The sequence below is a fragment of the Camelus ferus genome, chromosome 1 (genome assembly GCF_009834535.1).
Source record: "Camelus ferus isolate YT-003-E chromosome 1, BCGSAC_Cfer_1.0, whole genome shotgun sequence".
Lineage (NCBI taxonomy): Eukaryota > Metazoa > Chordata > Mammalia > Artiodactyla > Camelidae > Camelus > Camelus ferus.
Window position 1 is genome coordinate 58750650 of NC_045696.1, and position 13235 is coordinate 58763884.

At 50.0% G+C, this 13235-nt stretch overlaps 1 protein-coding gene and 1 long non-coding RNA gene across 5 annotated transcripts in view; one reads left to right on the top strand and one right to left on the bottom strand.

The window, feature by feature from the left end:
* Nucleotides 1-2341, bottom strand: part of ADCY5 (adenylate cyclase 5) — a 142737-nt gene extending 140396 nt beyond the window's left edge. For 3 of the 4 annotated variants that reach the window (XR_004320159.1, XR_004320156.1, XM_032480537.1), the window contains exon 1: nt 129-2341. Coding sequence is in view for 2 of the 4 variants with exons in the window: in XM_032480537.1 (XP_032336428.1) it covers nt 129-1256 (1128 nt within the window). In the remaining 2 variants the exon portion in view is untranslated. The remainder of the gene's footprint in view (nt 1-128) is intronic. The other variant, XM_032480539.1, reaches the window with a different exon arrangement.
* An 801-nt stretch (nt 2342-3142) lies between these two features.
* On the top strand, nt 3143-12974 carry LOC116663807. Its single transcript, XR_004320165.1, has 3 exons — nt 3143-3559; nt 3637-3778; nt 9921-12974. It is a non-coding gene; the product is annotated as an uncharacterized LOC116663807 (long non-coding RNA).
* Nucleotides 12975-13235: the final 261 nt, after the last annotated feature.

The window sequence follows — 13235 nt, forward strand, 5'->3', positions numbered from 1 at the left end:
CGCATAGCTGACACAGCCATGTCTCTCTGGCTTTTTTCACCCCTTTAAAGGGTGAAGATGGGTTGCCTCTCTTTGGAGTCAGGTGGAGGCCTGCCCACCCCAGTCCCTGCGCCCAGGTGGGGCCCTACCTGCTTGAGCAAGAACTGGTCCTGGGCGTTGGTGCGCAGGGCAATGGCCAGGTGGAGGGCAGACAGAAGCACCCCGCTGAGTACCGCGGCCCGCATGCGCACAGGCAGGAGCGTGTAGATGGTATAGATGAAGAACACGGTCCACCAGATGCCTTCGGAGGCGCTGCGTGGCTGGGGCAGCAAGAGGCCCACCACCTGGACGGCCAGCACCACGGCTATGAGCGCGTAGCAGGCCAGGCCCATGTGGTCCTGGTGGAAGGCGGCACGGTTGCAGAGCACGGCCATGACGAGGATCACACTCACCGCGGCCACCAGCACGGCCAGGTAGGGCAGCTGGAGCGGGGGCCGCGCAGCGTGAAAGGCCAACATGACGAGGCACACGAGCACCAGCACAGCCATGAGCATAGTGAGGCTGCTCTGGTTCAGACGGAAGAAGTAGCGCTGGTACAGCCGCTCCAGCTTGTCCGACGGGAACTTCTTGGAGCGGAATATCTGCAGCAGTGCCAGGCAGCAAGCGCCCAGCGACAGCACCGCGCCGGGCGCCGAGCCCGAACCTGCCGAGCTACCGCCATCCCCAGACTCTTCGTCGTCCTCGACGGCACCGGCCTCCAGCTCGTCGGCCGCGCGGCCCTTGCCCCGCCGATCCTCCAGGCCTAGCTCCACGGAGCGGGGCCGCACCTCCGTCCCGCCCGCTGCGGCGGCCGCCGCCGCGGAGCCGCCGCCGCCGCCCGCAGGGGGCGCCCGGGTGCTGCCCCCGCTGGCCGCACCCCGTCGCTGCCTCCGGCTGCCGCGACCGCAGTCGTCGCCGCCGCGCTCCTGCCAGGCCGACTTGGAACGGAAGCTGAAGCCGAAGCCCCCGACCAGAGGGTCGTCTCCACTCAGCGGAGGATCGTCGTCGTCGTCGCTACGCCAGCGACTGGCCAGGCGCTGCTGCTTCTGCGGGGTCACCGCTCCCCCGGGTTTCTTGGCAGACCCGCGGGCCGAACCCCCGGGCGCGTGGGGGTAGCCATTGGCGCGGGAGTCCGCCTCACCCCACGCCGAACGGTGTTCTGGGCCTCCCCGGGACGCCGGCGCCGCCACTGTCTGCGCCGCGTAGCCCGGGGGGCTCACGCTTTTGGAGCTGGACATCCCCCCCTCGGCTTCGTCGTCTTCTTCCTCCTCCCCCGGGGGCCGGGCCGGGGGTCTCCAAGGGGAGGGCGGACGGCCGAGCAGGGGGACCAGGCTGGGGTCACACGTCGGGGGCGGCCCCGGGCCCTGGGCAGTAGCGGGGCATCTTGGCACCCCCGTCCTGAGCGGAGAGGGAGGACAGCGGAAGGGCGAGCGGGAGGCAGGCACAGCCCCGAAGTGAGAAGTGTCTGAGAATTCGCGTCAGGAGTCCCAGGTCCGAGATGGAGTTGGCTCCGAGCTGGGTCAGCGGGGACTGCTCGAGCTGCTGCGCCGCGCGCAGAGGGACGTCCGGACTCCTGGCTCGCGTCGAGCTCGAGAAGGACCGGAGTTGCAGACAAGGCGGGACGGAGAGGTGTCCTTGCGGGCGGCGCCTCCCCGGGGCTGGCAATTCGCGGGCGCGGCGCTCGCAGATTCCGTCTAAGCGGAGCCCAGCGGCACACGCGGCGAGACGGCGGCTAGGGAGGCTCGGCAGGGGTCCCGGCGTGGAGACCAAGCGGGCGCCCTTTCCTCGCGACGGACTGGGAGCGACTGGGAGGTGCGGGCGCCAGCCAGCATTATTTTCTTACGAGGGGTGGGGAGGTGGGATGGAGGGTGGAGAGGACGGGGGAGGGGGCGGCGGGCGGAGCAACAGCTCCGGAGCCCTGGGGGGAGGGTCCTGGAGCCCAAGGGGGCTGTCGCCCGCATCCCCCACCTCCCGCGGCGAGAGTGGGAGCTTGGCCCCCGCGAAAGCCGAGCCGAACCTTCAGCGCGTCCGCGCAGGGGGCGGGGGCGAGGACCGGCTCCTGCAGCGCGGCCCTTCCCCTCTCGCCTCCCCCTTCTTCCAAAACGGAGCGGGGTTGGCCCGGACTCGCTGGCCCAGGAGGGCTGTCGCGCCGGCTCCGCAAGCCCCAGGCTCCTTGCCGCGGGCTGCGGGCCCACCGCGGCCGGCTGGCCCACCGCGGCCGGCTGCAGAAGGACTAGGCGGAGGGCGAAATCCGGCACAGCGCCGCCGCCGTTCTACCCCAACGCAGGCGGGATTCTCACGGCGAGCAAGGCATCCAGAGATCGAGGGCCGGGGCTCAGATTCGGCCGGCAAAGAAGGGCCGGCCCAAGAGCCGCTGCGCCCAGGGAGCGCTCCGGGGGGGGCCCGCGGGAGTCGGGCCCCGGGCGCGCCATGCACGCCTCGGGCCCTGCGCCGCTCCGGCCGCTCGCGCCGCTCCTCCCTTCTCTCTAGCTAGCAGCCGCCGCCGCCGCCGCCGCCGCCGGAGCGCCCTCCGCATCCCCTCCTCCCGTTGCCTCCCCGCCCCCCCCCCCCCCGCGTCTCTCCGGCCTCTGCTCACAGAGGCGAGCAGCCGCCTCCGCCCCCGGCCGGGCCGCGGCCCCCGCCTCGGCACCCCGCCGGCATCCTCAGGCCTGGCCTCGTGAGGCGCCGGGTGTCGTGGGGTCCCCAGCTCCCCTTCCTCACCTAAAATTCTCGCCGCGCCCCCTCCCTCCCTGGCTCCTGGAGCAGCGTCCAGCCCGCGGTCCCTTTTCCGGACCTGGGTGGCGTGCGGTCCTCCCCCGCCCCCAGCTTAGGTTCCTGCGCCCCTAGTCCTAGCTCCCCTCTTTTGTATCCCCCTTTAATCCCCATCCCCCCATTCAACCCAACTTCAGCCCCCGCGCTGCGCCCCCCTTCCCGGGCCCGGCTCGATTGGCCGCTTCCTGAGCTGTCAGGCTTGAGTCCGGCGCTCTTATTGGGCGATTCTCTGGCCGGGCGGCTGTGCCAAAGGAAGGCGCACCGGGCTGGGGGCGCCCAGGCAGCCACTGCCGCAGGGAGCGGAAGACCAGAGTCCCTGGAGGGCCGGAGGGGCCCGAGAGACAGACCCGAAAATGGACGGGGGAGATGGAGAGACCGAGGATCTCTGAGGCGCAGGAAGACAGTGACGGAAAAGATGGAGATGCAGTGGGTGAGGCCGATGCGACCAGGGCGGGGCGGACAGGAACGCTTTGGTGGATAGTTACCGAGAAGGAATCCGGCAAACAGCACTAGGAACACTTGGCATTTGTAAAGAGCTCTTTGCACGTTCATACTTTTTTTAAAAAATCCCATTTGATTCCCCTCAATAACCCTGGGTTGTGACAGGGCACGTGTGCTTATTCCCAGTTTATAAATGTGAAGACAGGCTTCAGAGCCTAATCAACTTGCCATGGGCCACAAAGGACTTACAACCGAAAGATATTTCGGCAGTGCCAGGCTGGCTACCTACCTAGCAAGGTATTAACCAGAGGATGCACACCAGAGCAGGGTACGGAGCCCCCGCAGGAGAGGGGCGGGGGTGGGGGTGGGGGAGAGAGCTGAGAAGGACCAGATACTCCTGGACAGGACCAGCAACAGAGAGGAAGGAGTGGAGAGGACTTTACTTCATGTCAAAGAGGACCTAGGCCTGTGGAATGATATACCTGCCCAATTCCCCTTGCCCCCAAATTATCCTGCTGGAAGTTGCGGCAGTCTAACACTGGGACAGGTGAGAACACCACATCTCTACTCTGGGGAGGAAGAAACAACCTTTGCTTTACTACTCTTTCTCCAGCTCTCTCTACAGAGCTTCTGAAGTCCGGGCAAGCGTCTCTTTCTTTCTCTGTTGGTCATCTCTTTGCAAATTGGAAAATAAACCTTGCCAGAGTTACAAACTGGGAGGAGAGACATTCTAAGAGATCTAAATAAATTAACCCTAGAGTAGTCCAGCGTTTGAGCCATCAGTCCATGATTAGTGAAGTCATAAAAAGCACCATTAGTCCACATTCATAGAGCACCCTATATGTGCAAAGCACTGTGCTAGGTGCTATAGGGATAGAGGGTGACCCAACTCTACTCACAGTCAAGGAGGGAGAGGAGCTAGCCACTTACTCCAGTTCAGAGCATAATTCAGTGTTCACCAGAGGGCCAAACAGAGCATTTTGGGGGTTGGGAGAGAGGAGGCATTAATTCCCACTGTAAGGGCCAAAAAGACTCTAGAGGTTGAATCTGGGGCCAGGAGAAAAGGAGTAGCCAGAAGAAAAGGAGGATGGACCAATATTTATTAAGCAACAATTATATGTGAATCTTATTGTCATATGACCATTTTGTGGAAGATGTTATTCTCCCCACTATAAAGATGAAAAGCTGAGACTTAGTTTGCCCAAGGTCCACAGTTTGTAGCAGAATGAAACCTAAGTTCAGTCTGCTCCTTGTACTTTACCATATAGCCATGCAGCAAATATGCAGGGACACCCAGACAGGCAGCTGCATGGACAGAAGCCAGATGGCCTGAGCTATCAAGGTGACTGGGTTCCATTCTCCATCCCCTTCTCATTCCCTGAGCTCTCCCTAGATCATTCCTTTTCATGTTATTCAAAAATGTTAAACAACTGTCATAACAAAAGCCATATATGATTAAATGTGGAAAAACTAGAAAAAAGAAAGATAAAAGAAAACACATTCATAATCACAACACCTAGGAAGAACTATTAACATATGAATTTTTTTCTTAACCAAAAATGGAACTTTTACTCTACCAACAATTTTAGGATCTGCTTTTTTCTACTTAGCAAAATACCGTGGATGTTTTTCTTATGCCAATTAACATCCATCCACAATATCCATTTTATTTTTTGAGTAGAATTCCATTGTGTGAATATAGCATAATGTATTTAACCAATCTCCTACTATTGGTCATTTTTCCCTGTCATAGCAGTTTATAAAAAATTTCCACTCTTTTACTGTTATAAACAAGGAATGAGGAGTGGGTATAGCTCAGTGGTAGAGTGCATGCTTAACATGCACAGTGTCTGGGGTTCAATCCCCAGTATCTCCATTATAAAAAAAAGAAGAAGAAGGAGCATTTTTGTAGATAAATCTTCACACACATCTTTAATTGGATCCTTAAGAGAAATCCCTACAAGTAGAATTGCTGGGCCAAAGGATAAACATATTTTTTCGCTAAGGTATTTCTGAAATCTGAATCTTCAGCCCCTGCTTCCCTTCCCAGCTTCAAGCTTACCCCTGCCTACCAGAGAGCTCCCCACAGAGGCTCCTTGGTACTCACCAGCATCCCAGATTCAATTTGTCTAAAACTAATGTCATCTCTCAAGAAGCTTGCTCCTCACTGTTTTCTTGACACTAGTGGAATTACCATTCCCCCAGACTCCCTGATCTTAGAGTAGTGACCCCTCCTATCCCAGTTCCCAGAGTCCTGCCACCATGCCTTTGTCTTTTCATATCTGTCTCTTCTTCCACGCTCTCTGGCTCCTACCTCCACCCAGATCTTCCCTCCTCGTTGCCTGGACAGTTACTAACTCTCCCTCCTTGCCTTCCCATCTGTCCTCCACTTTGTCTGCATCTTATCATACATGTCTCACCCCTACCGAAAACTGTCCTCAAAACTGCCTCTTCCTACCTTCCAGCTTTCATCATCCACCACTTCCCCACCCTGAACTGCTCTTTAAACCTCTGCGTACATCACCCTTTTCACGCACACACCCAGCACAAATAAAATTTATAGTACCTGTGTGATGCCACTTGAATGCCCCTTCCCTGCCCACCTCCCCCAGGCTATTAGGCACTGCCTCCTCCTCAGCTCCCAGAACACCTTGTTTTCATCTCTGTCAGAGCACTTGCCACATTGTATGATCTTGATTTGTTTTCAGAATTGTCTCCACAGTCTGCTGAACCCCTTGAAGCAGAATTGGTATCTTACTCATTCTTGTGCCCCATACATGGCATACAGAAGATGCCCCTTAGCTGTCTGTCAGATAAACAAATGGTACCTCTGAAGAATAGTGATGGGAATAGAGTCTGATCAGTGGGGTGGGTGCTGAGACTGACTGGCAACCGTGGGTGTAGATGGAAGGGAGGGATGGACTCTAACACTATGTGGAGGAGGGTGGGCTTCAGTTTAAAGACAATGAAGTGTCTCTGAACTGAGGGACAGGAATGTCCTGGGCCATTATGTTTTGGGAGCAGACTCTGGCAGTGTCGTAACTAGATTGGAAAAGCAAGATCCAAGGGCCTAGGGACCAGTCAGGAAGCTACTGCAGAGCAGAATGGATGGAGCCCAGAGGTGATGTAGTGATAGGAATGATGCCATTGGCTGGAGGACACCTGTGAAGGGCTGACAGAGAAGCCCAGGGGTCAACCTCTGTGTAGAAAAGGAGTCCAAATGGTCAGAGGAAAACCAGAAAGGGGATGGGGGTGTCACAGGAACAAAAGGCAGAGGTTTTGAAGGCCAACTCCAGGATGTGCTCCTGGCTGTTGTCATCAGATGGGGCTGACCCAAGGACCACCTTAGGTCTCTCTCTCTGAGGTGAGTACTTGGTTTGCAGAGGTGAGGTGACTGCACCGTGGGGCACAGCTAGCCCTTTGGGAGACCCATCCCCTGCCCTCCAGCCATCTTCCCCTTGTACCTCGACTTCATTCCTCATTCCCCCCAGGCTTCTTTTTGGAAGAATATTTCTATTTTGGAAATTAGAATATCAATATTTTAGAATGTTTAGAAATATTTGTAGAAGTAGGTCTCAGTAATACTCCCATACCTAAAAGTACCTTCCCCCACAATGCTTAAAATCCCACCATTAGATAGTCATGCTTTGGGATGACAATCATTCCCTAAAAATAAATGCAGAAAATCTAGAGACAGAAAGTAGATGAGTGGTTGTGTAGGCCTGGAGACGGGGAGGAATGGGGAGTGATGGCTGATGGGTACAAACTTTCTTTTGGGGGTCATGAAAATGTTCTAAAACTAGATTATGTGATGATTGCATAACTCAAGAAATATACTAAAAAACCATTGAATTGTACACTTTAATCCCACACGGTGAAGTTTATGGTGTATAAATTAAATTTCAAGAAAGTGGTTGAAAAAATGAATGCAGACACCACTGGGAGATTGAAAGACAAATGCCAGGACTGCCAGTAATTATGAAGTTACTGTAGATGAGTTTAATCAGCAGGCTTCCCCCTCTAATGCCCAACCAAGTTTGGGGGCACTGAGAGAATAGATGCTTGCTGTTCAGGAGTAGGGATGAGTTAGGGAGAGGAAGGAGAGAACACTTGGGACCACTGAGCATTTCCCAAGGCAAATGTTACCAGAAAAGGGCACAAGTGCCCAGGAATGGGAAGGAAGAGGGCAAAAATGAAAGCCAGTTAGGAATGGGCATCAAATATGAACTTGGCCTACTGTCTATGAGAGTCCTGCCCTGTAACGAGTTCTTCAGAAGGAATTAAAGAACTCTTAAGAATCCTTGGCTCTCTGGAGGATGAAAGAATCTTAAAGATCATCCAGTTCCCAAAGGTGTGTCAACCTCCCCTGGATATTTGCATTTTGAAAGCAAGTCTCATGCCTCAAACTAGATGACTTACCTTTCCTTTGAGGAACTTACTGCTACTCCCAAGTGAGAGCAGCTAACAGGATGGAGCATTGTGTGTCTTGAGGGTAGGTCTACCATGGAGGCTCAGGGTCCAGTGTCTTAGCCACTGGGAGTCATCCTGTACTCCAGCCTGTCCCCCACCGGGAGCTCTGACAGAGAACCAAGGACATCAGTTGTCTTACTCTTGATCTCTGACTTCCTTGGCTTGGAAATCAAGGATGATAAAAAGTTTGCAACTGGCCAGAGGGAACTGGGCCCTACATTTTTCCAGACCCTACACTCATCACCAGACCTTCGTGCCTCAGGGAACAAGAAACATTCAGAGAGCTCAGATTGTAGCTGAGGTGGAAATGGCTGATAATAGCACGATCTGCCACTCTCCCAGGTGTTGACATTTGCATTTTAATGGAGGCGGTTAATGCCTTTAGCTGAAGCAGTGACTAATATGTTCTTTCGGTCACAATTGGAGGTAATGGGAGACCCTTTGTAGCCCAGGGCCTCTTAATGTCCTCCAGTCACGAGGTCACAGGCAGTGGGCAGCTGCCCACCCTTTACACTCTAGTGCCCCCATTCCACGCTTTATCTTTGTTCTTGATTTTGCTTTCTTGCAATTTCTCCTGACTCCTTTTTCTCCTAAAAGTATGGGAACATCCCCATGAGTCATTTATTCTTTCAACACACATAAACTGATTACCTATTTCAAGCAGAATACAATGCTGGACACAGCTGAGTGAGGGAGCCAGCAAAATGCCACCCCCAAGAAGTCAGAGGTGAGGAAATAACAGAAAGAGCTAGAGAACAGCGCAATGGCTTCAGACATGGGCCACGCAGCTTACACCCAGCACTTCTTGAACAAACAAGAGGCTGTGAACTAATAGGAGAAAATATTTGTGTGGGCTGGGGGAGCAGGAGAGGTTTCTGGGAGCCGTGAGAAGGGGATGTAAGTATGTGTAGGAGTTGGATATACAACAACTGGATGGAGTTTTGAGGATTCAAAACATTCCTCTATTCACTAAAGACCGCATATTGTATGATCCTATTTATATGAAATATCCAAAAGAGGCAAATCTATAGATAAACAGAAAAGAGATCAGGGTGAAGGAATGGGTGGGAGAGATGGGAATTAGTTGCTAATGAATACAATGGGATGGTGAAAGTTGTTCTAAGATTGTGGTGATGGTTCCACAACTCTAAATATACTAAAAAACACTGAATTTCACACTTTTAAATGGATGAACTTTATGGAATGTAAATGGTATCTTAATAAAGCTATTTTAAAATGGGGGACAATGGGGTCTGAAAAGACCATTCCTTCAGTAATCCTGCTTCCGTTGTAGAAGGAATACCCTACTTTTAAGTTCCTAGTCTTTTCGTGTATGAAGGCTCATTTTTAGGGTAAAACTCTTTCAAGGACTTCAACGTGGTATATATACCTTTAGTTAAGAAAATACATAATGGTAAAAAGCTATTATAAATTTAGCCATTGCTTTTCATTTAGTAAATAATACTTTACTAATCCCAGTAGTATCTATGCTTCTAGAAAAATAGTTCTATATTTGTAGAGGAGCACTTTATTATACCTACAGACGAGGTTTAGTGGTCCTCTCTCAGAATCTCCTTTGTCCTTTGGGGTCCTCAACCCACAGGTTTAGAATCCATACTCAGATAAGTCACGTTTGACTCAGCTTCTCTGTCAGGAGAATGCCAGGGAGTAGGGATCTATTAGCAGAAAATGTGATACAATTTCCACCCCCGTGATGCTTCTGCCTCTTCAACTGCTCAGGCAGAATGGCATCCTTTCTCCTCCCAAATCAATGAGGTTTGCTGAGAGCAGATCCAGCACGGAAGATAGCCAGAGCCATGCTGGTTGGCAGACACTTGTCTTTAGCAAATATAATTAAAGACAGCAGCAAGTAAATGCCGATTAATTTTTCATTAGAAAAGTCAAAGGCAAACTTCTTGGAAAGCAGCATCATTGAACCTCAGCTTTGGTAGTTAAAGCCAGGCTTTCCTCCACCATGTGGATACCTTCTTGCATGACTACACACACACACACACACACACACACACACACACACACACACACACTCTGAGACCACAACCTCTTTATTGAGTGTGGGAGAGAAAGAGTCAGAGGCCAGCTCCCCTATATGCTTCAGAGGTTTTATGGTCCCATCGCTTATCTCAGATTACCCAATTCAACTGGCATTGGGCATCACTTAGCTCATCTCTTTCTTTTCCTCCTTCTGCTTCCTTACTCAGACATCCCACCTGATGAGAAAACAGCCTTTCCACTCAACACAGAGAAGGATTGAGGGGAAGAATGCTAAACTTGGAGTTAGAACACCTGGAGGTTCTACGCCAGCTCTACCACTTCCCAGCTGTGTGACATCTAACAAGTCACTCTACCTCTCTGAACTGCAGTCCCTGGTAAGGGTAACTGCTCTCCTACCTGTCTTGATGACTTGTTATGAGGATCCTGGACAATGATGTGAAATTCCTTTTCAAAGTATTCATCCTTAAGTAAAATGGGAGTCATTCTTAATAATAGCAAATTAATAAATTCATTCTTAATAAATCCAGATGTTCATTTAAGAGGTGAACATGGAATAAGGTACTTCTCTGGGTCTCAGGCTCTTGCATACATTTATAGATGACTGTGGATAAGTATTTTTATGTCTGTGCTGCGTGTGTACCAGCTCATCTAGTAGTCTGGGAGATCTACTCTTTCATCTCTGCTGTGTTCAAAGCAGGGCCCCCAGGGCCATGCAGATGAGGTCTCTGTTCTCAAAGATTCCCTCTTTCAGGATTCTGACAGACTACAGCCTGTCTGCCAGGCAGACTGGAGAGCTGCGCCCTCCTGCAGGCGTGGGTGGTGATTAGAGTGGTCTGTGAGGAGCTCGAGTGGAGCTGAGTGTTGTTTTTCCTCTCACTGGCCACTCTGCTTGGCCTTGGAGTGGTTTTGTCCAGTCTCTGTATCACTGACTGTGAATCTGTGATTGGGGGTGGTAAGCCAAGCCGTGTTAGCGATCGTGCTGGGGCTGGCTGACCTTCCCCAAGCCAGGATAATCTCTTTCCCTGGCAACAGGCAGAGGCACCGAGGGACAGTGACAGATTGTGAAATCCTGGGGCTGGGCTTTCTAGAATTACTTAAAAAGAGAGAATGGTCACAATACCTTGCATTTGTATAGTGCTTTTAAAAAGAAAGAAAGCGGTCTTTAAAAGCTATTCAAGGAGAAGGCAGCTTTGGAATTGTCTGGTAGAGAGGGAACCAGATAGGTAAGAAATGTGTTGTCTTATTCTTATCAACTCAGTAACAATGAGAGTAGTAGAACTCTACACTCCCCTCCACCTCCCCATCCCCACACAGGTGAGGAGGCAGAGGAAGACAGAAGTAGGGGGACTTAATACCACACAGCATTAGGGGCAGAATTTGACCTACTCTTGACTTTCATTGTCAGCCCAAAGCAGGCAGAAAGGATAAAGAAGCTGAATGACCTAACAGTTTGCTTTGTCCACCTGAGATTCTGGCATGTAGACAGCTCTTCCTGAGTCAGCCTTCATACTTGGCCTGCTGGGGCATACAAGAAGATGCTTCATTGCTTATAGTTCTGCAAGCAATGAAGAAATGTAGGGGTGGTGAATAAGAAAAATTGCCATTCTCTTACCTACCCAAGGTGAGGTCACTAAGCAAAGCAGGAGCAGATTCAACAGACAGGGATGGATCGGGCTGCTTGTGGTGCTCAGGGAGTTTTAGTGATATGTGAGGATTTAAAGAGGGCATCAGCAAACTCTGGTCAGTGGACCAAATGTGGCCACTGCCTGTTCTTAGAAATAAAGTTTTATTGAAACACAACCACATTCATTTATTTTTGTCTCAGCTGCTTTTGCACTACATGGAGAGCTAAGTAGTAATGACCGAGATCAGATGGCCCACAAAGCCTAAAATCTTTACTATCTGATCCTTTAAGAAAGAGTTTGCCCACCCCAACTCACACCATATACACAAAATATTAACTCGAAATTTATCATAGACCTAAATGTAAGACTTAAAATTGTAAGACGGGTACACAGGTGAAAATCTTTGTGACCATGGATTACAGAGATTTCTTTGCCATAACACCAAAAGTACAATTCATTATTTTTCAAATTATTTGAAAATTTTTTTGGTAGATTGGAGTTTACCAAAATTAAGAACTCTTCAAAAGACATTATTAAATGAATGAAAAGACACACCACAGACTGGAAGAAGTTATTTGCAGATAAACATATCTGACAAAGGATTTGTAGGCAGCATCTAAAAAGAAATAAAAGCTAGATTAATGAGCGAACATCCCAATAAAAATGGGTAAAAGATTTAAACAGATATTTCACCAAAAATGGGTGAAAATATATGGTTAACACATAAGGACATGAAAAGAGGCTCAACATCCTGAGTCATCAGGGAGAAGCAAATTAAAAATCACTGTGAGATGCCACCACCAACCATGAGAATGGCTAAAATTAAAGAGCGACCATACCAAGCTGTTGCACAGGATATGGAGCAATTGGAACGCTCATACACTGCTGGTGGAAATGTGAAATGGTACAACCCCAGTCAAATAGCTCCGCAGTTTCTTAAAAAGTTAAGCACATGCATACAGTATAATCCATCAACTTCACTCCTAGGTATTTACCCAAGAAAAATGAAAGTGTATAAGCATGTGTCCACACAAAGACCTTTATGCTAATATTCATAGCAACTTTATTCACAACTAAAAACATCCCAAATATCCATTAACAAGTGACTAGATAAACAAATTTGGTAAGTCCACGTAATGGAACACTACTCAGTAATAAAAAGGGATGAACTATTGATACATTCAACAACATGAATAAACCTCAAGACGATTATAATAATTACCCTGAGTGGAAAAAGCCAGACAAAAGAGATTTATAAAAAATTCTAGAAAATGCAAACTAATCTGTAAGTGAATAGAAAGCAGCTCCGTGGTTGCCTGGGAATGGCAGGGAGGCGAAGAAGAGGAGAGACTGATGGAAAGGAAAACTTGGGCCAGGCAGGAGGTGGGGATAATTGATGTTCATTGTCTTGATTGTGGTGATGATTTCACAGGTTCGTGTGTGTGTGTGTGTGTGTGTGTGTGTGTATACATGTATATGTCAAAACATATAAAGCAGTCAAAACAAAATTGTGTAAATCAAATATATGCAATTTATTGTATGTCAATATACACAACTATATTGACAATAAGCTATTTTTTAAATTGAGGTAAGACTGACATGTCATATTATATATAAAGGTATTTTTTAAAGGCAGAAAAAACCCTTGAGGTTGTTATTTCTTTCTTTAAACACTCTGTGTAGTTTGAAGCAGCCAGCACACTCCCCAGGTTTTATATTCCCTATTCTCATTGCAATGGCTTATCTCATCAGCAGCTCTGTCCTCCAAAGCCTTACCTTCATCCTAGGTGACCACAGGTGATAGGTACTGCCACAGAGTGATGTGGACTACCAGAATACTATCTCCTAATGTTAGTAGGATCACTATTGCCTTTGAATCCCACCAGATCAGATACC